Source organism: Oryctolagus cuniculus, chromosome 7 (assembly GCF_051225735.1).
Source record: "Oryctolagus cuniculus isolate XC-2025 breed Fujian yellow rabbit chromosome 7, ASM5122573v1, whole genome shotgun sequence".
NCBI lineage: Eukaryota > Metazoa > Chordata > Mammalia > Lagomorpha > Leporidae > Oryctolagus > Oryctolagus cuniculus.
The window spans coordinates 122,075,843-122,101,066 of NC_142873.1; the positions used below are offsets into that span (position 1 = coordinate 122,075,843).

Genomic DNA, 25,224 nt, shown 5'->3' on the forward strand with positions numbered 1-25,224 from the left:
TAAGATGTTATGATGGTAAGAGGCCAACATATGAGACATTGAAGTGGGACTTTATTAATCACATGGCATTATTTTCCTTACAAGAGGGGTTCCTTATTTTGAGACACTCTAAATTATGCCAAATTTGGTTTGCATCAAAATTGTTTAACCAGAAACACCATCAGTAGTGAGAAGTTCTGACTTGTCCCATAGAGTTCAAGGCTGAAGTTGCACAACTGTTTCTACATGTTTGTTAGGCCCAATTAATATTTGTCAAATAGATAAATTGATGTATCAATCCCTTTATAATCTTATGGCTTAGACAAAAGGCATGATTCTTCATTGATTTAATCATTTAACAAGATCTTTGGTGATTTACTCTGAAATCGATACTGGGACACATTGGACAAAATAGATATGGAACTTACCACTTTGGTTGGGAAGACAGACATTATTCACCTTATACACAAAGTAGAAGTTACAAACTGTAAAAGAGCTGCAACCTCTTTAGATTATAAAGGGCTTTTCACACAAGTGACTTCATGAGATGTCATATAGTACAGGGATTGAAAGCACAGATTTTGGTGTTATACAGACCTGGGTCTGGGCCTGGTTTGCCCACTTATTTATAAACTGAGATCTTGGGTAAGATCCTGAACTTCAGTTTCCTCATCTTTTGAATGGAAGAATAACGAGGATGTTCATTGCAGACCAATAATAATATAAGAATGCAATGAGATGGTCAGTGAAAAGTACCAGGTGCAATGCCTGAAACAGTAGCTATCTTATTACTGTGCATGTTTCCCCCATACAGCGCTTTACTCTGTTTATTTCACTTCTTCCAGAGAAGTTTGGAATTCAAACAGGTTCGAGTTCACATCTCAGGTCCACCACTTACTAGACACAAAGTGGGACTTAAGAATACCTGTCTCATAGCATTGCCAATGGCAGTAAATGAGGTGAGGTTTTTAGGGAGCCACAGGAGGGTCTCATTCACAATAATATATGTATTGGCTTTGGCATCTGTTATTGTCCTTTATTGGTCTGCTGTGGCCAGGGAAGCAGGGTCCACTTCATTCAAGTCACAGCAACTTTAGGCAGGAAGGAACTTCTGGGACCCCTCCCAAAGGAGCAAAGAAGAAAGGCGGGCACACAGACTCCTTGAGTGTTCAATACTGAGACCTTGAGAGAGACAGGGGAAGATCACAGAAAATGTTAGGGAGGCAAATTTACCTCTTCCCTTTTACAGCTAGGGACTAAAAATTAAATTGACATAAGACAGATTAACAGGAGAAAAGCCTACAAAACTACTTAATATAAGTTGTGTGTGAATGGTCTATTAGCCAATTTTCTGTTACTTTAACTAAAATCACTGAGAGGAGCTTCTTTGGAGAAGATAAGTTTTATTTCAGCTCACAGTTGGAGGTTCCAGGATGGCGTAGCCCCGTGGTCTAACGTCTGATGAGGGCTGCTCATGGTGGGTGCAGAAGCACGATCAGGAAAGAGAGAGAACCTAGACTCAAATAATCAATCCTCTCTAGAGAACTGCTCTCCAGGGGCACGCCTCCAGCAACCCAAAGACCTCCCATGGGCCCCACCTCTCAGGTACCGTCATTGGATCAAGTTTCCATCATTAACCCATCAACCACTGACATTAAGAATCAGAATTTTATCAGCTGCATGAGTTTTGGGGAGACAAATCCTGCTGTACTCACAACATGTGATGGCCCTCATAAGGGAATGAAGATCCAAAGAAGCATCAGAGTTGGCTTTTTATATATATAGTTGGACAGAGAAGAGTGAACTGTGAAGTGTGACAAGGTAAAGGGGCCTGGGCCAGGTTAGTTCAATGGGGAGAGAAGTGACTAGGAAGATGAGGGTCCGTTCAATAAGATTTTATAAAGATTTCCCTCAATTTCAACTTCCTATCCTTGATAAAAAGAATGTTATTTACAGGGGTAGGTTCCTGGCACAGCAGTTAAGATGGCACTTGGGATGCCCACATTGTATACTGGGGTGCCTGAAATCAATTCCCAGCTGGGGCTCCTGATTCCAGCTTCCTGCTATGTACCCGCTGGGAGGCAACAAGTGATGGCTCAAGTTCTTCAGTCCCTGCCACCCACACTGGAGATCCAGATTGAGTCACAGGTAATTGGCTTCAGTCTGGCCCAGTCCCAGCTGTTGTAGGCATTTGGAAAGTGCACCCAAATGGGAGAGTTCTCTCTTTCTCTGCTTTTCAAATATATAAAATAAATCCAAAAATTTCAAAAGAATGTTACTTTAAAAGAATGTATATTTACTTTTTTCTTTTGGTATAGGAAAGACATTTCTCACATGAAAATCTTATCTTCTACTTTTCAAAGCCAGAATGAAGGTCAGAGTGATGGTCAATGTGCCAGAGCAGCATATTTTGGGATGGCATATTCTTAACTTCTTCAAAAGCAAGCCCAAATCCCCTGGGTCTCATGAGACATGGTAGCTGAGTCATCAGACTTGAGTAATAGGAGCTGTGGTCTTAGTGGATGTGTGGTGATAAAGGGTTTTTGTGCGGAGAGCTTAAAGCAATAACCTTAGATATTAGGCTGTGGGATTTGAGAAATGTCCAGTTAGCTGCAGGGAGATGAAATATAGGCTACCTTTAAGGCCTCTTCTGCTGGATTGCCCTGTGACTCTGGGATCATGGTGGGTCCAGGAAGCAGGAGTCAGCAACTCCAAGCACACAATCAGGAAGGCACTGAATGTTTGGAAGGAGTGCCAGATCCAAAAAGAGCACTTCTTTGTCTATGTGCCATCTAGGACAAAGCAAAGCAAATTTATTAGCATCTCCTTGAACTGCAAGGAAGGGTCTAAAAAATTTAAATAACAAAAAGGGGTAAATGGAAATTGATTGTCATCATATTACTAATTCAAAAAGTATAAAAGTATAAAATGTTATTGCTAATGTCTTTACTTGTGGGAGATTTTATTATTTTACTGTACTAAACATGAATATAGGGCCGGCGCCGCGGCTCACTAGGCTAATCCTCCGCCTAGCGGCGCCGGCACACCGGGTTCTAGTCCCGGTCGGGGCGCCGGATTCTGTCCCGGTTGCCCCTCTTCCAGGCCAGCTCTCTGCTGTGGCCAGGGAGTGCAGTGGAGGATGGCCCAGGTGCTTGGGCCCTGCACCCCATGGGAGACCAGGAAAAGCACCTGGCTCCTGGCTCCTGCCATCGGATCAGCGCGGTGCGCCGGCCGCAGCGCGCCAGCCGCGGCGGCCATTGGAGGGTGAACCAACGGCAAAGGAAGACCTTTCTCTCTGTCTCTCTCTCTCACTGTCCACTCTGCCTGTCAAAAAAACAAAACAAAACAAAACAAAAAAACAAAACAAAAAAAACCCATGAATATGTATAAGGGCTTTGTCTCCCTAAGCATATTTTTCCATCTACACTTAAAAAAAAAAAAACCTTACACATTCATTTATTTGAAAGGCAGAGTGACAGAGAGAAGGAGAGAAATGAGAGAAAGAGATCTTCCATCTGTTGGCTCATTCTCCAAATTGCTCCAATGACCAGAGCTGGGCCAGGCCGAAGCCAGGAGCCTGGAATTCCATTTGAGTCTCCCATGTGGGGAGCAGGAGCTCAAGCAATTGGGCCTTCTTCTCCTTCCTTCCCAGGCATGTTAGCAGGAGCTGACTTGGAAGTGGAGCAGCTGGGACAAGAACTGGTGCTCTGGGGCCAGCATTGTGGCGCAGTGGGTTAACGGCCTGGCCTGAAGTGCCGGCATCCCATATCGGTGCTGGTTTGAAACCCAGCTGCTTCACTTCCAAACCAGCTCTCTGCTATGGCCTGGGAGGGCAGTAGAAGATGGCCCATGTCCTTGGGCCCCTACACCCGTGTGGGAGACCAGGAAGAAGTTCCTGGCTCCTGGCTTCGGATTGGCACAGCTCTGGCCATTGTGGGAGTGAACCATTGGATGTGAACCATTGGATAGAAGACCTCTCTCTCTCTCTTTGCCTCTCCTCTCTCTGTGTAACTCTGACTTTCAAATAAATAAATAAATCTTAAAAAAAAAAAAAAAAGAACTGGTGCTCACATGGGAAGCTGGCATTACAAGCAGTGACTTAACTCGCTGTGCCACAATGCTGGCCCTCCACCTACTTTTATGAGAATAAATATTTCATGCCTTTCAACCACATAGTCTCTTAGTGACTTTCAGGATTTAACTGTCATGCAAGAGGGTGCAGTAGGGCGTTAACTTACAAATGGCTTGGTAGTTGAGCCACTCCACATTGGAATGCACAGACTGGGGATTTCAGGAATATTGCCGCCTTCCCCAGATACACCCTTGCCACTCCTCTGAGTCCCAGTCAGCATTAGCAGCATTTTAATGTCTTTAAGAAAGTAAGTACTTTCTATGTGTTGCTGTTTTTTCCTTTGTTTTTTAGATGGATGGAAAAAACGATGGGTAGAATCTAAACACCAGCCGGATTATGGGAAATTTCAGCTCACTGCTGGAAGATTTTACGCAGACAAAGAAAAAGATAAAGGTAAATGTGGGATTCAGGAATACACTAATTGACAAAAAAAATTGTGACTGTCAGACAATTGTCTTTTATCTACAATCAAGTCATTTCTTGTTCTTAAAAATAGAAAAGAATAAACTTCCCTAGAAAAATGCTAACATCCATTCGCTGAATGACATCTCAAACCAAGCTCTTACATCCATTGTCCCCATTAATCTCCCTAGCAACTTTGAGAGGTGATTACTATTATTTTCCCAGTTTTGCAAAGAAGCCTCAGAGAGGTAGAGCCACTTGCCCGGGGCTATATACACAGCTGGCAAGAGGTGGGGCTGAGATCTGATTCTGGATCTGCCACCAGGGACTGTGTTCATTAGCACTTTTCCCAGGCCGCTGGGGTTTTTCAAATATCACTCTACTTGAAATAGAGGCAAGCACCATAGAACACCCAAATCTCTCTCTCCCCTACAACCGCTTAGTGAGATGGAGAATGAAAACAGATAAACCTAGGGCTGACTCCTGTGAGTCACTGGCTGTGTCATTTTGGGCAAATCTTACATCTCTGAGCCCTGATATTATATAGAGGTAATAATCACTGCCTACCATTAGCCTGGGCTGTTGGGAGAGTCAAATAATGTTGTGGAGGAAGGGTGAGCTCTGAGGACAAGGTCTGTGGGCATGTTTTTTTTTTTTTTTTTTTTTTTTTGCTGGAGAAAGCTTTGGTCCTATAAATAGAATCCATTGATCGTTCCCTGGAGTGGTTTCCCATCTTCTCCCTCCTGGCTGCTGTTATGAATCTGATTTTCATGTTTATTAAGGGAGAGAATTATGAACTGGCTTGAGCACTTTAAATCTCATTTAAATCCACTCCGGAAAATTGTTTCCAGAGGAGACAGAATGGGAGCCTGAGAGGTCCCTGGGAGGCCTGTGCCTCCACGACCCCTGTGAAGGCAGTCTGCTGCCGCCCAGTCTCATCTCTGTTGAATTGTCAGCTATCGCATCTCACATCTTGTCCCAGTTGGGCTCATTTGATTCTGCCTAGCTAGCTAGAAGGGCCTTGGGGTGCAAATGAGGTTGAGAGAGCGGGGAGTGACTTGGGCTGCCTGCAGGGCTTGGCAGAGCAGTGACTCAAACCATGACTTCATGCCTACAAACTGTGTGCTCTTTCCCTGGTGCCCACTCCCGCCCCCATGCAGTCTTCTTGGGCTACTCTAGCCCACCTTAAGATCTTCGGGGAACTAAGCATACTCCTTAAAGTGTAGGCGCGATAACATATCGTCAGGCATGAAAGTGCATACCATAGAGCCTGGGGTGCTATAAATGCCCAAGCATCATCATCGGAATCAGACCGGGGGATCCTTCCAGGCAAGTTAGCACAGTGAGCCCAGGCCCTGTCCTAGATGCTGGGAATATAAAGACGCCTTTGATCTTCAGGAGCTTAAAAATTATTCAGAGCCTGACATAAGCCCATGGAAGTTCAGACAGCTGCGGTGTTTTGAAGGAAGGCCCCTCAGGAAGCACGGATATTGGTGTAGCTCTTACTTACATTTTGTGTTGACAGTTTACAAAGTATTTCTCACGCCTCTTACCCATGTGGTCTTCATCAGGAATCTCCCAGGTAGGAGTAATTATCCACGTGTTGCCGAAGAGGGCCTGAGACTCAGAATGACAGGAATGTTGCTTGCTGGAAGCGGGGAGACGTGGCTTGTATGTCTCATCTGTGACTGTGTGTGCTTTCTTCATCTACAGAGTCATGTAGTTAGACTATGGAGAGGCTCCCAGACTCCCGACAGCCCTGGTATTTTCTGAAGGAGAGGAAAAGCTCATGGTGGAGGGTGGGAATTCCCCAGACTGGTTGGGGATGCAGACACGTGACAGAGCCCTCAATGTTGTCATATTAGTGGTGGTGTTAGTAGAGCCCACCTCATGGAGTTACCACGAGGATTAAGTTCTATGAAACACATGGGTGAATGCATGTGTTCCATACATGTTAACAACCATCACTGCTCAATCTAAGAGGCAGTGTAGGACTTCTTTCTTCAACAGCACTTGTGCGTGGCACAGCCTCATTCTGGCCACCGAAGAGGCCTCAGAGAATCAGGGCTTGTTTTGTAAAGGTGCGGAACAGAATTCTGTAATCTCTAGAAAATTAAAGACAGCATGGTATAGGAGAAAGGAAGAATCAAACAAACATGGCTTAAAATCTGAGCTTGGAGGGGTAGGCATTTGGTCTTTTGTTCAAAATGCCACTTGGGACACCCAATCTTGGGCATCCCAGATTGAAGGCTTGGGTTTGAGTCCCCACTCGGGGACTCCTGATTCCAGTTTCATACAAGCATGTGCCTTGGAAGGCACATGATGCTGCTGCAGGTGCTTGGGTCCCTGCCTCCCACATAGGAGACCTGGACTGAGTTCTCAGCTCCCCAGTTCCAACCTGGCCCAGCCTTGACCATTGCGGACATTGGGGGAGTGAACCAGCAGAGGGAAGATCTCTGTATTTGTCTCTTTCTGCCTTTCACATAAATAAATTAATCTTAAAAATAAAAAATCCCAGCTTGGTCCCTGACTAGCTGTGGGCCCTAAACAGATCACTCCGTGACTCAGCCTCCTGCTTTGTGAGGTGGGAATATCCATTTTGCAGGGTGGCTTGAAAGAGATGTGGGTAAAGCTTCCAGCACAGCAGCTGGTACATAGTAGATATGTAAGAAAATACCAGAGCAGCCGGTGCCGCAGCTCACTAGGCTAATCCTCCGCCTAGCGGCGCCGGCACACCGGGTTCTAGTCCCAGTCAGGGCACCGGATTCTGTCCCGGTTGCCCCTCTTCCAGGCCAGCTCTCTGCTGTGGCCAGGGAGTGCAGTGGAGGATGGCCCAAGTGCTTGGGCCCTGCACCCCATGGGAGACCAGGATAAGTACCTGGCTCCTGCCATCGGATCAGCGCGGTGCACCGGTTGCAGCGTGCTGGCCGCGGCGGCCATTGGAGGGTGAACCAACGGCAAAGGAAGGCCTTTCTCTCTGTCTCTCTCTCTCTCTCACTGTCCACTCTGCCTGTCAAAAAAATTAAAAATTAAAAAAAAATACCAGAGCAGCCTTGGGTCAAGTTAGGTCAAGTGCTGGGTCTCTCTGGCTGCTTTCTGGGGATGTTTGCCTGAAGACTGTGGTCTCTGCCTCCAGGTCTCCAGACCAGTGAAGATGCCAAGTTTTATGCCCTTTCGACCCGATTTAAGCCATTCAGCAATGTGAATGAGACCTTGGTGGTTCAGTTTTCAGTAAAACACGAGCAAGGCATCGATTGTGGTGGTGGGTACGTGAAACTCTTTCCTGCTACCCTGAACCAAGAGGATATGCATTCGGAATCTGAGTATTACATCATGTTTGGTAAGCTCACCGATAGATGTCAGCCCCATGGGATCATGTAAGAGCCACTGTGGTTGTTGGAAAGGTTCAGAATGACCTGGAAAAGAATACTTTTTATGTGATAGCTCCACACCTCCTCGGCTGTACAACTCTTTCAAAGGTCTGAAAAAAGCAACTCTAAACTTAAATGCTAATTTAAGTAGACCAAAGAGATGGGGTAGGGAGCAACCTGGCATTAGCAAGCTCTACAGTACAGGGGCACACTCCCCAGTTCTCTGAAAAGGGGAAGGAGGTCACACACTGTGCAGACATTCTTCTGTGTGCATATTGCCGTGAGGCCCCGTGCTCTGCCTGGGGCGGGGGTGAGGGGTGGGGAGGGAGAAAGGTGCAGGAAATGACCTTCATCAAGCATCTGTACTGTGCTGGGAGGACTGCATCTGCAGCCTAGTTGTGTTCCAGGCCTCCTGGGGGCAGTCCAGCTCTTACTCAGCTCCATCTAACCTTGAATCCAGTTGCAACATTGTTGATACTAAAAAAAACAACAAACAATAACAATCAATCTAACTCTCAAAGCACAGCTGAAGAACATGGACTGTACTGAATGTTTTTGGTAGAGTCAGAGGAAAGTTTACACCCACATCCCGCAGCAAAATTCCCCTCAAGTTTCCCTTCTACGCCTCCCCTTCCTTGTCTAGGGAGCATCAGAGCTCCCTTTGCAAGACCTTGCCAAAATCCTCCCTGCACTTTTTCTGTCTGCATCCTCCTGCCATCTACTCTTTTTTCTTATGCAGACCAATATTGTACTCTAGGTGTTTATAAAGTGTGCCTTTGCCCACTTTGTGTTCATGTGGGTATGCATGTGGTGGTGGCAGTAGGGAAATTGGAAATAATAAAAAATGTAATTTTTTCCTTCATGCAATTATTATTTATTCTATATTCAAAAACTCGACAAGATTGGGCTGTTATCTCCACTTTACAGATGAGGAAATGAGGGCAAGAATTTTGCCTAAGGTAAGCAGGAAGCCAGTATTTGAACCCAGTCTAAAATACTATGGCTCTAAAGCCTATGTTTTTTCCGCTCCACTCATACCTGCAGGCAAGTGAATAATTTTTTAAAAGGCAGAATGAAAGATATACCTTTAAACAGGAATGGATGATGCACTGTGAGATCACAGAAGGCATGATTCAACCCAATGGGGCCTTTTGGAGGATGTATTAATTGTTCTTTGAAGAGTGAGTTCAATTTTAATAGGCAAGGAGGTGGAGGGCCCAGGAAACAGCGAATGCAAAAGCTCAGGCATGAATTCAAATGCAAGTAGAGAAATGGCGAGACCCATGTGGCTAGGGCACACTGTGCAGATGTGTATGTGTGTTTTTTGCATAGTCAGAGAGCAATAACATGGTGTCGCTCCCCCTCTTCGTGGAGGAACGACACTAGACCCTGCCTAGGCTTCATATCCGAGTCACGGCACCATTATGTCGCTCCCCCTCTTCGTGGAGGAACGACACAGGACCCTGCGTTGTTCTTTTGTCTGCTCGGCCCTCCCCGGGTTTGCTGCTGGTTCTTCCCGGGTTGGCTACCGTCCCTTCCACCTCCGTGGAAGGGCGGTTCCCCCTGCCACTTTCCCCACTTCCGCGGGGGAGCGGCACACCGCCGGCCAGCTCTCTCGGGGGCTGCTCAGGTGTTCCTTCAGATAGATGTTCCTGGTGCATGTTGTCTCTCTCCTCCTTTATAGTCCTCTTCCACCAATCCCAACTCTGCTACCCACACGCCGAATATGCTGCTCTCCTCCAATCAGGAGCAGGATCAGCTCCTGCAGGTCATCACTCAAGTTGGCGAGAGGCAGCTGCGTAGAAGTTGTTACTCCCTTCTCAGCGCCATATTGTGGGAAAGCAGATGCATAGAATAAGTCTTAATTCCAGTAACAGTCTAGTCCGAGTTGCTCCCCACAACATGGAAGGTGAGGTTGGTGTGTATGTTAAGGGGCAGGCGTTTAGCGGTTAAAATGTGGATGAAATACCTGCATTTCACATGAGAGTACCTGGGTTTAAATGCACAGCTCCAGTTCCTGATTCCAGATTTTTGCTCCTGCAGACCCTGGGAAGCAGCAAGTGATCAGTGATTGAGTCCTTGCTACCCATATGGGAGACCTGGCTCCTGACTCTGGCCTGGTTCCAGCAGTTGTAGACATTTGGGGAATGAACCAGTGGATAGGACCTCTGTCTGTCTCTTTGTGCCTTTCAAATAACTTTTTTTAAAAAAAGACTAATAATTAATTAATTAATTAATTAATTTGAAAGTCAGGGTTACACAGAGAGAGAGAAGTCTTCCATCCACTGGTTCACTCCCTAATTAGCTGCAACGGCCGGAGCTGCGCCACTCCGAAGCCAGGAGCCAGGAGCTTCTTCCAGGTCTCCCACACGGGTGCAGGGGCCCAAAGATTTTGGGGCCATCTTCTACTGCTTTCCCAGGCCATAGCAGAGAGCTGGATCGGCAGTAGAACAGCTGGGTGTCAAACTGGCGCCATATGAGATGCCAGAACTGCAGGTGACAGCTTTACTGCTACTCCACAGCGCCGGCCCCCTTTCAAATAACTTTAAAAAATATTTCATTGAGGGGCCAGCACTGTGGCATAGCAGGTAAAGCCACTGCCTTTAGTGCTGCCATCCCATATTGGTGGCAGTTCAAGTTCTAGCTGCTCCACTTCCTATCTAGCTCCCTGCTAGTGCTCCTGGGAAAGCAGAGGAAGATGGTCCAAATCCTTGGGCCTCTGCACCAACCTGGGAGAGCCAGAAGAAGCTCCATGTCTCCTGGCTTTGGACCAGCCCAGTTCTGGCCATTGCAGGCATTTGGGGAGAGAAACAGCAGATAGAAGAACTCTCTCTCTCTCTCTCTCTTTCTCTCTCTCTCTCTGCCTTTCAAATAAACAAATAAATCTTTTAATAAAAAATATTTTCTTGGGGCCGGTGCTATGGTGTAAAGGTTAAGCCTCTGCCTGGAGTGCCAGCATCCCATATGGGTCTGGCATGAGTCCTGGCTGCTCCACTTCTGGTCCAGGTCTCTGCTGATGCGCCTGGGAAGACAGCAGAAGATGGCCTAAGTGCTTGGGCCCTGCACCCATGTGGGAGATCTAGAAGGAGTTTCTGGCTCCTGGCTTCAGCCTGGCCCAGTCCTGGCTGTTGCAGCCATTTGGGGAGTGAAGCAGCAGATGGAAGCACTCGCTCTCTCTCGCTCTCTCCCTCTATCTCTGCCTTTCAAATAAATAAATAAGTAAAAAATCTTAAAAAGGTTTATTTATTTATTTGAAAAGCAGAGTTACAGAACAAGAGGAAGAGAGAGATTTTTTTTTCATTTGCTGGTTCACTCCCCGAATGCTGGTACAGCTGAAAGGACCCCAGGGTTTTTTGCTAGGTATGCATAGGTTTGAATCTCAGCAAGAGTACTTATTAGTTGTTTGACCTTGGGCAAGCTGGTTAACTTTTCTGAGTGACAATATTCCCAGCAAAAAGTACACCTACTTGTGAGAATTAGATGGCATGATATACAATGCCTGGCACAGGGGTTTCAGGTTAGGTTTGGACACTGCTCCTGGCTCTGGCAACCACTCCTTCTTCTGGTCCCTTCAGGCCTAGGGTGGGACCAGCCTCCTGCTGCTGGGAGCTGTGTCTCTGTGTCCTGCTCCACCTTTGTAAATAATTCTTTCATTAAATCCTTCCCCAATAATTCTCAAGCTGAATGTGCCATCTATTTCCTGCTGAGACTCTAATTAATACACAGGCTGTGTCTGTCACGGCTCCTGACCTCGGACTGGGCAAAAACTGCCTAAAAGAGATGTGAAACTGTGCTTTGGGGTTTGATTCCAGGCCCTGACATCTGTGGCTTTGGCAACAACAAAGTACAGGTCATTCTTCATTACCAAGGGAAATACCATGAGAACAACAAGACCATCAAGTGCAGGGTAAGTGTGTGGGCTGGTCCTCAGTCCAGGGGGAAGTTACCATAAGCATTTTATTTATGTTATCTCATTGAATTCTGACAAAAGCCCTATAAATTAAATATCATCACCTGCATTTTACAAGTTAGAAATTAGACTTAGAGAAGTGCTGTAAATTGGAGGAGTTTGCAAAGGAACAGTTGCTCCAAAAGCCTAGCAAGCTGCATAAGGTTCTGTCTTGGCCATTCCCCACTGCCAAATATTGGAGCGGACAGTGGAGGTAGGGAGTACTGGGCTTAGCAATGGGTGGTGGTGGCGTGTGGTGGTCAGTGCATCCTAGTAACATCAAGTTACTGAGACCTTGGTCAACTACAAGACAGTAGCTGGATCTCATCTGCAAACAGATGGGCATTCACCAAAAGCTGGGGACAAAGTGAGCCAGACGTGGTCCCTGACCTCACAGAATTCACAGTCAGCTGAAGGTAAGAATCTAGCGAAGGGAAGTTACTGTCTAGTGTGACGGCATCTGTGGAGGCACAGGAGATCCCCTATCCACCTTGGAAGCTTAGAGGTTTCCCCTGTACTGAGCTTTGGAAAATAAACATGACTTGGTCTTGTGATGGGGTGTGAAATTTCAAGAACCAAATTCCTGGAAGAGATAATTTTATGAGAAAAGTCAAGGCAACTTGAGAGACAGCAGCACCATAAGAAGTTTGGCACCACTGAGACACAGAGGAGGGGCAGGAGCAGAGGCTGGAGAATCCTACAGGGCTTTGGTCACCGGAGAACTTGTGTTCAGGCCCGGGGTCCTCCTTAGCAGGACCGTGCATGAACTAAACATGTAGTGGTTCCCTGAAGTACTCATGGGCGTGCCTTGCGGAAGAAACTGTAGACCCAACTGATGACTCATATGTGATCCGTGCTGTTGAGACGCTCACAGGCTAGGGGTCTGGACGGAGAAACAGGCAAGATCATGGACTGATCAGAGCTGCAGGGGAGGGAAAGACTGAGGCTTGGAGAGACCAGAGTGTGGATGAGAATAACATGCAGAATCCCTATAGAGGTAACCAGAGAAATGGACAGAGGGGTGTGGTAAATGTATTTGTAAATATGTGGGGGTGGCCTTCAGGGTGCGTATGATGCTTGAAGTCCAAAGATGTCCAATATAGAACTGTGATATTTCCATCTTCCCTTTATAGATCAATAAAGACACTCACCTGTACACTCTGATCATTCGCCCCAATGCTACCTATGAGGTCAAAATTGACAACCAGCAAGTAGCAGCTGGGGAACTGGAGGATGACTGGGACTTCTTGCCTCCCAGAAAAATCAAAGATCCCTATGCCCGGAAACCACGGAAATGGGACGAGCGCCTGCAAATAGAGGATCCTGAAGATAAGAAACCTGAGGTCAGAGGGTGTTTGGCTGGGAAGCCGGCAGAATCTCTACTGTGGGGAGAGGAGGAGGAGGCTAGAAACTATGGAACAGAGACAGGGGCATCAATCCCTCAAGGAGGCGTGCAGTTAATATTGGTATCCAAAGATACCAAGAAAGAGCACAGCAACTCAGATTCACTGAGATCAGTTGACCCTTCTGACAGCCTGTGTGGGCAGTGTGTTGTGATTCTTCTATCGTGCATAAGAAAACTGATGCTTAAAGAATTGAGCATTTGGCCGGTGCCACGGCTCACTAGGCTAATCCTCTGCTTTGCGGCGCCGGCACACTGGGTTCTAGTCCTGGTCGGGGCACCGGATTCTGTCCCAGTTGCTCCTCTTCTAGGCCAGCTCTCTGCTGTGGCCAGGGAGTGCAGTGGAGGATGGCCCAAGTGCTTGGGCCCTGCACCCCATGGGAGACCAGGATAAGTACCTGGCTCCTGCCATCGGATCAGTGCGCTGGCCGTGGCGGCCATTGGAGGGTGAACCAACAGTAAAGGAAGACCTTTCTCTCTGTCTCTCTCTCTCACTGTCCACTCCGTCAAAAAAAAAAAAAAAAAAAAAAAAGAATTGGGCATTTGCCCAAGTACACACATGTTAGAACCAGGATTTGAATGTACATATCTTTGACTCCAAGGTGACCAATATGGGGAATGTGTGGAGTGCAGTGTATTTATCGCATTTTGGAAACCTATACTGGATAGAGCTATGAATAGGAGAATCTTTGCTTCCGGGGACTCAGTCTAGAGGGGTGTGTGTATGTGTGTGTGTGTATAACCAAGAAATCCCGCTGTGAGATCAGTGCTAAGAATCAGGGGATCCAATGGCTCAGAGAACCCAAAAGACGGTCCTCACCCTGACTGGGATGGGGAACTGGCAGGGGTCTAGAAAGGAGGAGGAAATGCTTGAGTGATGAGCATACCCTAAGGGTTGGAACATAAACTCTAGAGACAGACACATGGGTTAGAATCTGAGCTCCACTATTTTATAAAACAAAGATTTATTTATTTATTTATTTATTTATTTATTTATTTATTTGAAAGGCAGAATGACAGAGAGAGAGGGAGAGAGATAGAGATTTTTTTTTTTTTTTTTTTTTTTGGACAGGCAGAGTGGACAGCGAGAGAGAGACAGAGAGAAAGGTCTTCCTTTTGCCTTTGGTTCACCCTCCAATGGCCGCGGCGGCCGGCACACTGCGGCCGGCGCACCGCGCTGATCCGATGGCAGGAGCCAGGTGCTTCTCCTGGTCTCCCATGGGGTGCAGGTCCCAAGGACTTGGGCCATCCTCCACTGCACTCCCTGGCCACAGCAGAGAGCTGGCCTGGAAGAGGGGCTACCGGGACAGAATCCGGTGCCCTGACTGGGACTAGAACCCGGTGTGCCGGCACCACAAGGCGGAGGATTAGCCTAGTGAGCCCCAGTGCCGGCCAGAGAGATAGAGATCTTCTTCCACCTGCTGGTTCACTCCCCAAAAGGCAGGCTCTGGACTATGCTGAAGCCAGGAGCAAGAAACTCCATCCTGGCCTCCCACACGGTTGGTAGGGACCCAAGTACTTGTGCCATTATCTTCAGCCTTCCTAGTCACATTAGCAGGAGCTGGATCAGAAGTGGAGCAGCCGAGACTAGAAAGGGCATTCCGATATGGGATGCTGGCATTGCCAGCAGTGACTTAACCTACTGCATCACAATACTGGTCTGTGAGCTCCAATATTTACTCACTGTGAATCTCCAACTTATTAACAGTTAGACCTGAGCAAGGAACATTACTTCTGTGAAAGCCAATTTAATAAACAGGGATTATTATAATACCTATGTGTGAAGGTTGTTGTGAAGATTAAATATGCTAACATAAAATACAAACTATGGTGCTAGGTATATAGTAAGTTTTTAATATATGACCTTAATAGGTTAATAATTTACTGAATTCCAAACACTTGACTCATTAGAGCAAGAAAAGTAGGTTAAAGGAAGATATTCCAGACCCAGGGAGCAGCAGAAACAAGGTCCCAACGGTTAAGTGGAAAATAACATGTAAAGAACTGAGAGTAGCCGTTCATTATTTGGGAACATAAAGTTCAAGGTGGGTTGTCATGGGAAGTGAGGCTGGACAGGTCTGTTGGAGTCAAGCCATAGAGTGCCTCATCTGCCATATTGCTACCACACAGGTCAGAGCAAGGTCAGTCTTGTGCAGAGGAGATGTTTGAGGTCAGGCAGGGAACAGCATGGGACCCAAGAAGAGGCCTATGGAGTGACGTACAGTGGCCCAGCCATGTGTAGGGAAATTCAGCCAGGGACACCAGTCCTAAGGAGAGGGAGTTGTACTCAAGCACTTAAGGCAGATAAAGGCAGATAAGCAGGTAAAGTGTTTGGACCTTTTTTTTTGACAGGCAGAGTGGACGGTGAGAGAGAGAGACAGAGAGAAAGGTCTTCCTTTGCCGTTGGTTCACCCTCCAATGGCCACCGCGGCCAGCGTGCTGCGGCCGGCGCACCGTGCTGATCCGATGGCAGGAGCCAGGTACTTATCCTGGTCTCCCATGGGGTGCAGGGCCCAAGCACTTGGGCCATCCTCCACTGCCCTCCCGGGCCACAGCAGAGAACTGGCCTGGAAGAGGGGCAACCAGGACAGAATCTGGCACCCCGACCGGGACTAGAACTTGGGGTACTGGTGCCACAGGCGGAGGATTAGCCTATTGAGCCGCGGCACAGGCCTGGACCTTTAACACCGTGGGAATATCGAGGGCTAGGTTTCTGCCAGACCTAGCAGACAGGGCAGCAAGACTAACCACAAAACCCCCCTCCTGGTGAGGACTGTTCACCTGATACTGTCCAGATTGGCTCAAGGCTGGGAGAGCAGAAGGGCTGCAGGCCTTGATGTCTCCCACTGAGAGACCAGAGAAAGATGGAGGCTGAGTAGCCCAGAGCATGGCCCCAGGATAGGACACTTACTGCTTGTCTCAGTTGTTCTGCACTTCCTTAGGTACAGAGTCACTACCCTATCCTGGGGGCTCCAGTGCTGCTGCAGGAATTGCAATACCTCTCCATTTACCTTAGCAGTTAAATTTGGGCAGAAGTAAACCACATCCAAACCATTGCAGGGCACCTGACTGGGGGAAGCTCAGGTCAGATCTTAGGGAAAGTCCATCTTCCTGGAGCTTAAAGGACTGGAAGTCAGAGCGAAAGTGAACCCAGAGGAAGGGTCAGAGGTGCTTCAAGGCTTCTTCTCCCCTGCACTGGGATTGTTTGTAGAGTTTTGATCAACCTTCATACAGGTGAGAGCAGGAGAGTGGTGGGGGTGGGGAGAAAGATCTAGTTAGACTGCACTCTGGACCCCAGTTTTATCCCAGTCCTCATGGAGGAACGTTTCATTTTAGGACTGGGAAGACTCTGAGTACATCCCAGACCCAGAGGCCAAGAAGCCCGCCGACTGGAATGAGGCCATGGATGGGGAGTGGGCAGGGCCCCTGATACCCAACGTAAAGTACAAGGTGAGGGGTCTCTTTCCAATGGGTGTGAGGAGGAAGCCTGGAGAGATGTAAATTCTGATCTACAAAACAGAAACTTTGGGATCCTGTGGTCATCTGCCCTCCCCTCCAAATACAACAGTCACTTCCTCTCGGCCCTGCTCTCAGGGAGGTGCCTGCTTGGGAGACAGTGGGCTGCAGAAGCCAAGGCTGACGGTAGCAGTCTGGGCAGCTCTGGGCACAGGGTTTGTCCAGAGCGGTGGACAGCAGCCAGTCAAAGGAACAGGATCAAAACAGGAAATGGGTCTGAGGTCAGGAACTGGGAGTCTCAGAAGTGGGCCTGAAGGGAAAGGGGTAGAACAAGAGCCCATGCAAGAGCCAAGAGTGGAAAAAAAAAGGAGCCAAGAGTGATAGAGGAGGGGAACCTCTCTAAGGGCTAATGCCTGGCCTGTGTCGGAGGCCAGAAGAACGAGGAATCAGCCAATGGTGCAGTGGTACAACAGACTAAAGCAAGCAGAACAGTATTTGGCCATACCTTCCTGTGCTGCACACCAGGAGGACAATGGTCCTGAGCCCAAGGACACTAAGATAATGTTCTCTGAGAAGCTACTTTTTCTTGACTTCATGAAGGAGCTTGTGCAGACAGATAAGACCAAGGTCAGAATGGGTCCTGGCCACCTCATTTGGCTCCCTCTGGGTAGAAAGGGGAACTTGGTAGTGTTTTGTGTTAAAGAAAAGGAAGGAAGCCCCCAGAACCTTACTCTGAATTGTTAAGTCTAATGCACTTAAGTGAAGGAACCAATTAAGGATTGTATGAGGTCAGAAAAATGGCAAAAACCTAATGCCACATTCACTCTTTGGTTCCTTGTTTTAGGGACAATGGAAACCCCGGATCATTGACAATCCCAATTACCAAGGGGAGTGGATTCATCCAGAAATAGACAACCCTAAGTACAAGCCTGACCCCACCATTTGTCACTATTACAACATCAGCGTCCTTGGCCTGGACCTTTGGCAGGTAAAGCTCTCTGGGCTCAGAGCCCCTCATCAACTCCCAAGGTGTTTTCAAAAAGTGGAAGGAGCCCCAGGCTGGAAATCACAAGACTTAAATAACCCTTGATCTTTCTAAGCCTCCAACTGTTCATCTTTAAAATGCGAGTAATTATATTCACCCTAATAATTATAGCAGCTACCATTTACTGAGTCCCTGCCATGTGCCAAGCACTGTTTCAGAGCCTGTGCATGTGCCGTGTAATATGCACTGCGAAATCTCCGATTTTCCAGATGTAAAAAGGAGGCTCAGAAAAGTCCAGTCATTTGCCTGAAGACACATAGCTGGTAAGGCAAGCCAAGAGCCAGGATGTGAGGGCAGATCTTTGTGGTGCCACATTTGGGGTCCCAGTACTTTACACTGCCTCTGCCGGCCCTGTGTGATCCTCAGGGGTGGTTCTGTGGATACACAGAAACACTAACATTCCCTGAAAGAATGTTGCAGGTGATTCTCCTGGCCCTGAGCATGGGTCCTGACCTAGCCTCTCCCTCTCTGCCGGTCATCTTTCCCTTCTGATTGGGTGGGAAAGATTAGGACACTCAGGCCTTGGGAAAGTTGTCCTCCACCACTACTCCCACCCCTACCATTCCTGATGAAGGGGAGGATTCCTGGAGCACAGGCCCCGGAGCGAATGGCCTGGCCCACGGGCATCCCTGGAAGCCTCAGAAACTGCTGTCTACACAGTCCTGGGAGGGAATTCCCCGGGAGCTGAAAGGAACTCAACTATGAAACACTGGGCCCTGTACTCTACATATATCAACTCCTTAATTCTCACAGCTCTCTAAGCTGTCCCATATTATCCCACATTATTATCCCTTTCCACAGTTGAGAGCACTGAGACTCAAAATGTCACAGGATACACCCAAGAGCACAGAGCTGGTACACAGTAGAGGCAGGATTCACATGCAGGTCGGTCTGCCTCGAAAACCCTGGCTGTAATGACTACCCCCACTGCACAACAGGACCTCTGGAGGCCATGGCCGCTTGTCCTTGGGAGTATCCTGGCAGGTCCCATGACCAAGGAGAGCTGCTGTCCTTGACCAGTGATTCCCACAGTTCCCAGCTGCCAGACGCCCTGGACAGACACCCCCTGTTTACTTTTTTTTTTTTTTTTAACTTTTATTTAATGAATATAGATTTCCAAAGTACAGCTTATGAATTACATTGCCCCCCCCCCCCACTCCTCCTGTTTACTTTTGGATCTCCCGCTTGCATTATTTCCATTCCCTTAAGTTTCCTGGCTCAAGGAGACCAACATAGGAGTGCAGGGAGGGCAGGTGTATAAATCACCAGCTGGGGGCTCAGGAGAGAAGGGAGGGAGGTGGGGAGCAGGGTGGGCACACATCTTATCTTATCCTCTTCTTTCCTTCCTCTCTTATCTAAAGAATGTAGATACAATTTGCACAAGTTCCCATTGTCAGCTCTACTTGATTCAGATTCAGTTGTCCTTCCCTTTTTTTTTTTTTTTTTTTTTTTTTTTTTTTTTGATTATCTGAGAGCTAGAGAGAGCTCCTCTGCAGCAGTGCCAGAAAGCAGAAGCCAGAAATTCAATCCAGGTTTCCCCTGTGAGTGACAGGAACCCAATTCCTTGAGCCATCACCACTGCATCCCAGGATCTGCATTGGCTGGAGGCTGGATTCAGGACCAGGTGTAGAACCCAAGCACTCTATCCCATAGGGGACGTGGGCATCCGTAACCAGCGTCTTAACTGCTAGGCTGAACGTCCACCCCTGGTTGCTCCTTCTTAATATTTAACAGGAACATCTTGTTAAGTACTTAGTCATGTTAATATGCCTAATCAAACCGTCTGATTAAAATGCTCTCCCCCACCTCCACTGAAGACATTAAGGTACACTTTTTAAATGGCATCTTTTTAAAAAATATATATTTATTTACTTGAAAGAGTTACACAGAGAGAGAAGGAGAGGCAGAGAGAGTGAGAGGTCTTCCATCCAATGGTTCACTCCCCAATTGGCTGCAATGGCCAGAGCTGTGCTGATCCAAAGCCAGGAGCCAGGAGCCAGGAGCCAGGAGCCAGGAGCGTCCTCTGTAAACTGTATCTTTGTTCATCTACAAAGCTAAAAAATATTTGGCACTGATTGTTCTGGGTTCTATCAGCCTCTCTAAGCTGTCAACCCTTTCTATTTGAAGAATTTAAACCACGCTCCTCAAACTTGAACATGCTGTGAAGCCCTAGGGAATCTTATTAAAATGAAGACTCTGATCCAGCAGGTCTGGGATGCAGCCCAAGAGTCCACATTTCTAAATTTCCAGTGTTAATCTCTGTATCCTGTTGGTGTTGTTTTCTTTTAGAGGGAGAAGGGTTGGGGAGAGAGAGAGAGACAGAGAAAGAGAGAAAGAATTCTGCACATGCTGACATCACCCTAGCAGGCATTCTTTCTCTCTAATTTCTAACTGGGCTTGGCACTCACAGGCCCTACTCCCCCGTTTCCACTCAGGAACATCCAGTTTACTAAAGTCCCCACACATTACTGGAAAAGCCAAGAGACCCTAAGCAGGAGATAGATGGGACTGCCTTTGCCTGCCTCGCCCTCTACCCCAACACCTGGTTTCCAACCTATCAATGCTCTGAGAGCCCAGCTGGCCTCTCTGTCATTCCTCCATCCAGGCTTTTTAAGCCATCTAATTTTCCTGCCTAGTCCGTGACCACTCTTGTTCCCTGTTCTGACACTTGTAAACATAACCCCTTCACCTTTCTTGCTTAGGTAGAACTGATTGCTTTGTTTGATCAGCATAGAGGCTGGAAGGAGTTGGCAGAGAACAAATCTCTGGGCCTCCTTAAGATCTGTGAAGGAACCTGTAACACAAGCAGCACTAGCCACAGTGCAAAGCACAGTGACATCCCTTCCATCAGATGGTCGGGGCCACAGCTCTCGGAGGGTGGGAGGGTAGGAGGGTAGGATCTCCCATCTCCATTTTATTGATGAGAAAACTGGCTCGGAGAGGGATTTGACTTGATAAGGTCCTGAAGCTAAAAGTACCCAAGCCCGTGCTCTTTCTGTTACATGATGCAAGCAAGATAGCACCAGAAATCTGATCATTTTCAGTGAATTGACATTCACGAAATTCCTTAGGACTTCATTTAGGCTTTGCAGTCTAATGGAGCTCTTTCTCGGGTGTTGTAGCTAGCAGGACTGGCATCCTGGTGACCCATGAGTTTAGTGCATGGGGACCAGGGGTGAGGGGTCACTGAGAACAGTGCATATTAGGAACACTTCTCATGGGAGTTTGGAAAATGAGAGAATCCACAAATAGGCAAAAGTGCTGACCATTCAATAGAAAAGAAAAATCCCAGAGGTAAGAAAATATCTTAAACTTGCACAAGGAATTTTTAAAACCAATTTTTAAAAATGACTCAGAGCAAAGTAATCTCTGTTCAGAGTGCCTGTTTTGTCATTTGTTTTTCTGCTGGAGGCGAGGTTGGTGAAAGCCAAATAAAAGTCTTTGTTGTTAAAACATTTTTTTGTGAGGGGGACCATAAAAAAGGAAGATGGGGGTTTTTCAAAGCCTGTGGGGGAGTGACATGGTAACTCATGCTGCAGACTTTTTCTTGGTCACACAACGGCGCCCATGAAGTTAATGTGATGACTTCTTTGACTCACTACTAAAGTAAAAAGTTACAGAGTAACCCTTTTTGCTGCTTCTCAAACATATTCAGATATTAAAAATTTATCCTAATAGCCTTGGAGTGACTACTATCTGCAGAACAATGTGTTTCGTAGAGTTTCTCTGATTTTATTGACACTACTGCCAGGGAGTTATTACTTTATTTAATTATGAGGGAACAAGCTCAGAGGGGTTGAGTAACTTGCCTATGGTCACACAGCTGGTTGAGCTGGTCTGATTCTATGATTTGTGCTTCCTATTTTGTTCCTTTATCATTAAAGAAATGAACACTGGGGCCGGCGCTGTGGTGTAGTGGGTTAAGCTGCTGTCTGTAGTGCTGGCATCCCATTTGGGTGCCGGTTCAAGACCTGGCTGCTCCACTTCCATCCAGCTCTCTGCTAACATGCCTGGGAAAGAAGCAGAGGATGGCCCAAGTGCTTGGGGCCCTACACACATGGGAGAGACCTGGAAGGGGCTCCTCACTCCTGGCTTTGGCCTGGCCCAGCCCCGACCATAGTGGCCATTTGGGGAGTAAACCAGCAAATGGAAGATCTCTCTGTCTGTCTCTCTTTCTTGTTCTATAACTCTGCCTTTCAAATAAATGAAATAAATCTTTAAAAAAAATTAAGAAAAGCAATGAAGACTGAAGGGGTGGGAGTTTGGCACAGTGGTTAAGTTGCTGTTCGTGATGCCCACATTCCACATCAGAGTGCCTGGGTTCAAGTCCTGGCTCCACTACCAGCCCTAGGCTCCTATTAGTGCACCTTGGGTTCCTATCAGTGCACACCTTGGGTGGTAGCAGGTGATGGCTCAGCTTGTTGGGTCCTTGCCACTCATGTGGGAGATTCAGATTTAGTTTCTGGCTCTTGGCTCAGGCCTGGCTCAACCCTGGCTGTTGCAGACGTTTCTGGAATGAACTGACAGAGGGGAGATCTCTCTGTGTCTGACTCTATGTCTTTCCCTTTCAAATAAATAAAAATCAACAATTTTGGGGGGGAAATAAGTATTGAAAATACATTATCATGGATTTAATTAATTGTTCCCTTTCATTGCAAATGTTAAAAATTTTGTTTTTAAGAAAACAGAGAGGCCGGCGCCGTGGCTCAATAGGCTAATCCTCCACCTAGCGGCGCCAGCACACTGGGTTCTATTCCCGGTCGGGGCACCGGATTCTGTCCCGGTTGCCCCTCTTCCAGGCCAGCTCTCTGCTGTGGCCCAGGAAGGCAGTGGAGGATGGCCCAAGTGCTTGGGCCCTGCACCCCATGGGAGACCAGGAGAAGCACCTGGCTCCTGCCTTCAGATTAGCGCAGTGCGTCAGCCGCAGCGCGCCAGCCGTGGTGGCCATTGGAGGGTGAACCAATGGCAAAGGAAGACCTTTCTCTCAATCTCTCTCTCTCACTATCCACTCTGCCTGTCAAAACAAACAAACAAAAAAACAAAAACAAACAAACAAAAACAGAGAAACAGGGCACTCTAAATGGTAGAGAATACACATTTTTCCTGACATGTCTGGCCAAACCCTTTCTTTCTCCTTTGTCCTTTTAGTTTTTCTGATTATATTAAGGCAATAACCCTTAAAAGGGCATCTATACAGAAGCATCATCGCAGGTAGGTGCTGCCAGACTGAGCTGGGGCAACACCTGCTGGACACCTATTTGGAGACTGGCAGAATGATAAAAGTTGATCATGAAACTCTAAATAACGTTCAGTGGCTGGAGGGGCACAGACCCTTAGGGAACAGTCACTTGACTTCTCTCCCGAGTGAGTCAGCGAGGACATCCTAGGCCCCCTGTGTTGTCAGTTGTTCCTTCAACTCCCATTGCTGGTTAAAACCCCTGGCCTGTGCCTTGGGAATGTGTGTTCAGCCAGGGCTCCCTGGTGATTTCTGAGCCCCTCTGTGTTTCAGTGCCTGGCCCTGATCATTCGTTGTTTTCATTTTCACAGGTGAAATCAGGCAGCATCTTTGACAATTTCCTTCTAACAAATGATGAAGAGTTTGCGGAAGAGGTTGGAAACAACACTTGGGGACTGAGAAAAGTAAGATGCTCCCCTTCCCTGGGATTCTAGATGTCTGACATCTAGCTGTGCTCTGTCATTTCATTTTAAAAATCAGCCTTGCACTTACTGTCTCACCTCTGGTCTCGTTGCCGTGAGAGGAGGGAGAAATTATTCACATTCACTCACATCTACAACTCCACTCTTGTGATTCTCTGTGAGCACTTGCCGACTCAGTAAGACAGATGTCATTTCTCCCGTTTTCTTGTGGCAGGAACAGATTCAGAGCATGCACTGCCCAGGGTCACACACAACCTTTAGGTGTTGAGCTAGAATTTGAACCCAGAACTCACGTTGCTCTTGTCGCACATTGCCTGCTCACAGGGTGGTGACCTAGAGGGGAGCCACCGAGCCCCCTTCTGAGGGATAGCTTGGAGGAAGAAGGAAGGCCATGGTGCTTTCCGCCAGCTCCCTGACCTCCCAGAACCATTCCATGGGTGGAGTGATACTCGGGGCGTGGCCTCATGATGGTGACACCATCCATCCAGACCTCCTGGTTCTGCAGGAAGGTTCATTCAAGCAGGTTTGTGATTACTGCTCGATGATCCAATAGGCAAATAAGCTATGGTAAGAGAACCAGCAAAGGACAAGCATCAAAAAAGTTCTTTTAGAGAGAACTTCAACACGTTTCTAAAATAGCATTGACATTGTGCACTGGGAAGCAAATTGTCAGATTTGAAAGCACTTTTAAGTCTGGTTTTGTTTTGTTTTACTCTGCAGTTGTTGTCTAATATTGTTTTGTTGAGGCACTATTATATATATTGGTTATGAATATGAGTGGGAGCTAGACTGCTAAGTTTCCAATTTGGGCTCCATTCTTTTTTTTTTTTTTTCTTTTTAACAGATTTATTTATTTGAATGGCAAAGTTGAAGAGAGCGAGTTAGGGAGAGGGAGGAAGAGAGAGCGAGAGAGAGAGCGAGAGAGGGAGAGAGAGAGAGAATCTTCTTCCATCCACTGGTTCATTCCCTAAGTGGCTGCAGTGGCCGGGACTGGGCTAGGCTGAACCCAGGGGACTGAAACTCCATTTGGGTCCCCCACGTGGGTGGCAGGGGCCCAGACATGCAGTCCATCTGCTGCTTTCCCAGGACATTAGCAGGGAGCTGAATCAGAAGTAGAGCAGGAGCCAGCACTGTGGCATAGCAGGTAGAGCCATGGCCTACAGTGCCGGCATCTCATATGGGTGCCGGTTTTAGTCCCTGTTGTTTCACTTCTAATCCAGCTCTCTGCTATGGCCTGGGAAAGCAGTAGAAGATGGTTCAATTCCTTGGGCCCTTGCACCCATGTAGAAGATCTGGAAGAAGCTCCTGGCTCCTGGCTTTGGATCAGCGCAGTTCTGGCTGTTATGGGCATTTGGGGAATGAACCAACGGAATGAAAAACTTCTCTCTCTCTCTCTCTGCCTCAGCTTCTCTGTAACTTTGCCTTTCAAATAAATAAATTAATTTTTTTAAAAAAGTCGAGCAGCCAGGACTCCAAGTAGCATTCATATGGGATTCCTGCCTCACAGGTAGCAGCTTAACCTGCTGTGCCAGGTTCCCTTCTTTATGAGCTATGTGTACTTGGCTAAGTTATTTAATATCTCTTCATCTATAAATTGGGAATACTGATAGAAACTAAATTCTAATTTCCTGCATGTGGTATGTGTTCCATAACATGATATCTATTATTACTAAATATATTTGCTTGACAAATATTTGTTGTGTGCCTGTTCAAAGCACTGTTGTAGTCACTGGAAATACAGAAATGTGCAATTTGGAGAGACCCTCAAAAACCTATAAAGAAGTCCAAACCTCACATCCTTCATGAAAGTAAAACGAGCAACACTTAACC

At 47.2% G+C, this 25,224-nt stretch overlaps 1 protein-coding gene and 1 long non-coding RNA gene across 4 annotated transcripts in view; one reads left to right on the forward strand and one right to left on the reverse strand.

Moving 5' to 3' along the window:
- Nucleotides 1-25,224, forward strand: part of LOC100350417 (calreticulin) — a 32,093-nt gene that overhangs the window by 6,283 nt on the left and 586 nt on the right. Inside the window, exons 2-8 of one of the 2 annotated variants that reach the window (XM_089300705.1) lie at nucleotides 4,401-4,504; nucleotides 7,650-7,853; nucleotides 11,697-11,791; nucleotides 12,967-13,176; nucleotides 16,572-16,685; nucleotides 17,536-17,679; nucleotides 23,284-23,376. In XM_089300705.1, coding sequence (XP_089156831.1) covers nucleotides 4,401-4,504; nucleotides 7,650-7,853; nucleotides 11,697-11,791; nucleotides 12,967-13,176; nucleotides 16,572-16,685; nucleotides 17,536-17,679; nucleotides 23,284-23,376 — 964 coding nt within the window. Of the gene's footprint in view, nucleotides 1-4,241; nucleotides 4,505-7,649; nucleotides 7,854-11,696; nucleotides 11,792-12,966; nucleotides 13,177-16,571; nucleotides 16,686-17,535; nucleotides 17,680-23,283; nucleotides 23,377-25,224 lie in introns of those variants that run through there. The other variant, XM_017346308.4, reaches the window with a different exon arrangement.
- The window catches only part of LOC103350187 (uncharacterized), a 57,996-nt gene continuing 33,771 nt past the window's right edge, over nucleotides 1,000-25,224 (reverse strand). Inside the window, exons 1-3 of one of the 2 annotated variants that reach the window (XR_016211032.1) lie at nucleotides 6,067-6,282; nucleotides 2,616-2,771; nucleotides 1,000-1,161 (exon numbers count right to left, since the gene is read on the reverse strand). This is a non-coding gene — a long non-coding RNA (uncharacterized LOC103350187). Of the gene's footprint in view, nucleotides 1,162-2,615; nucleotides 2,772-6,066; nucleotides 6,283-25,224 lie in introns of those variants that run through there. The other variant, XR_016211031.1, reaches the window with a different exon arrangement.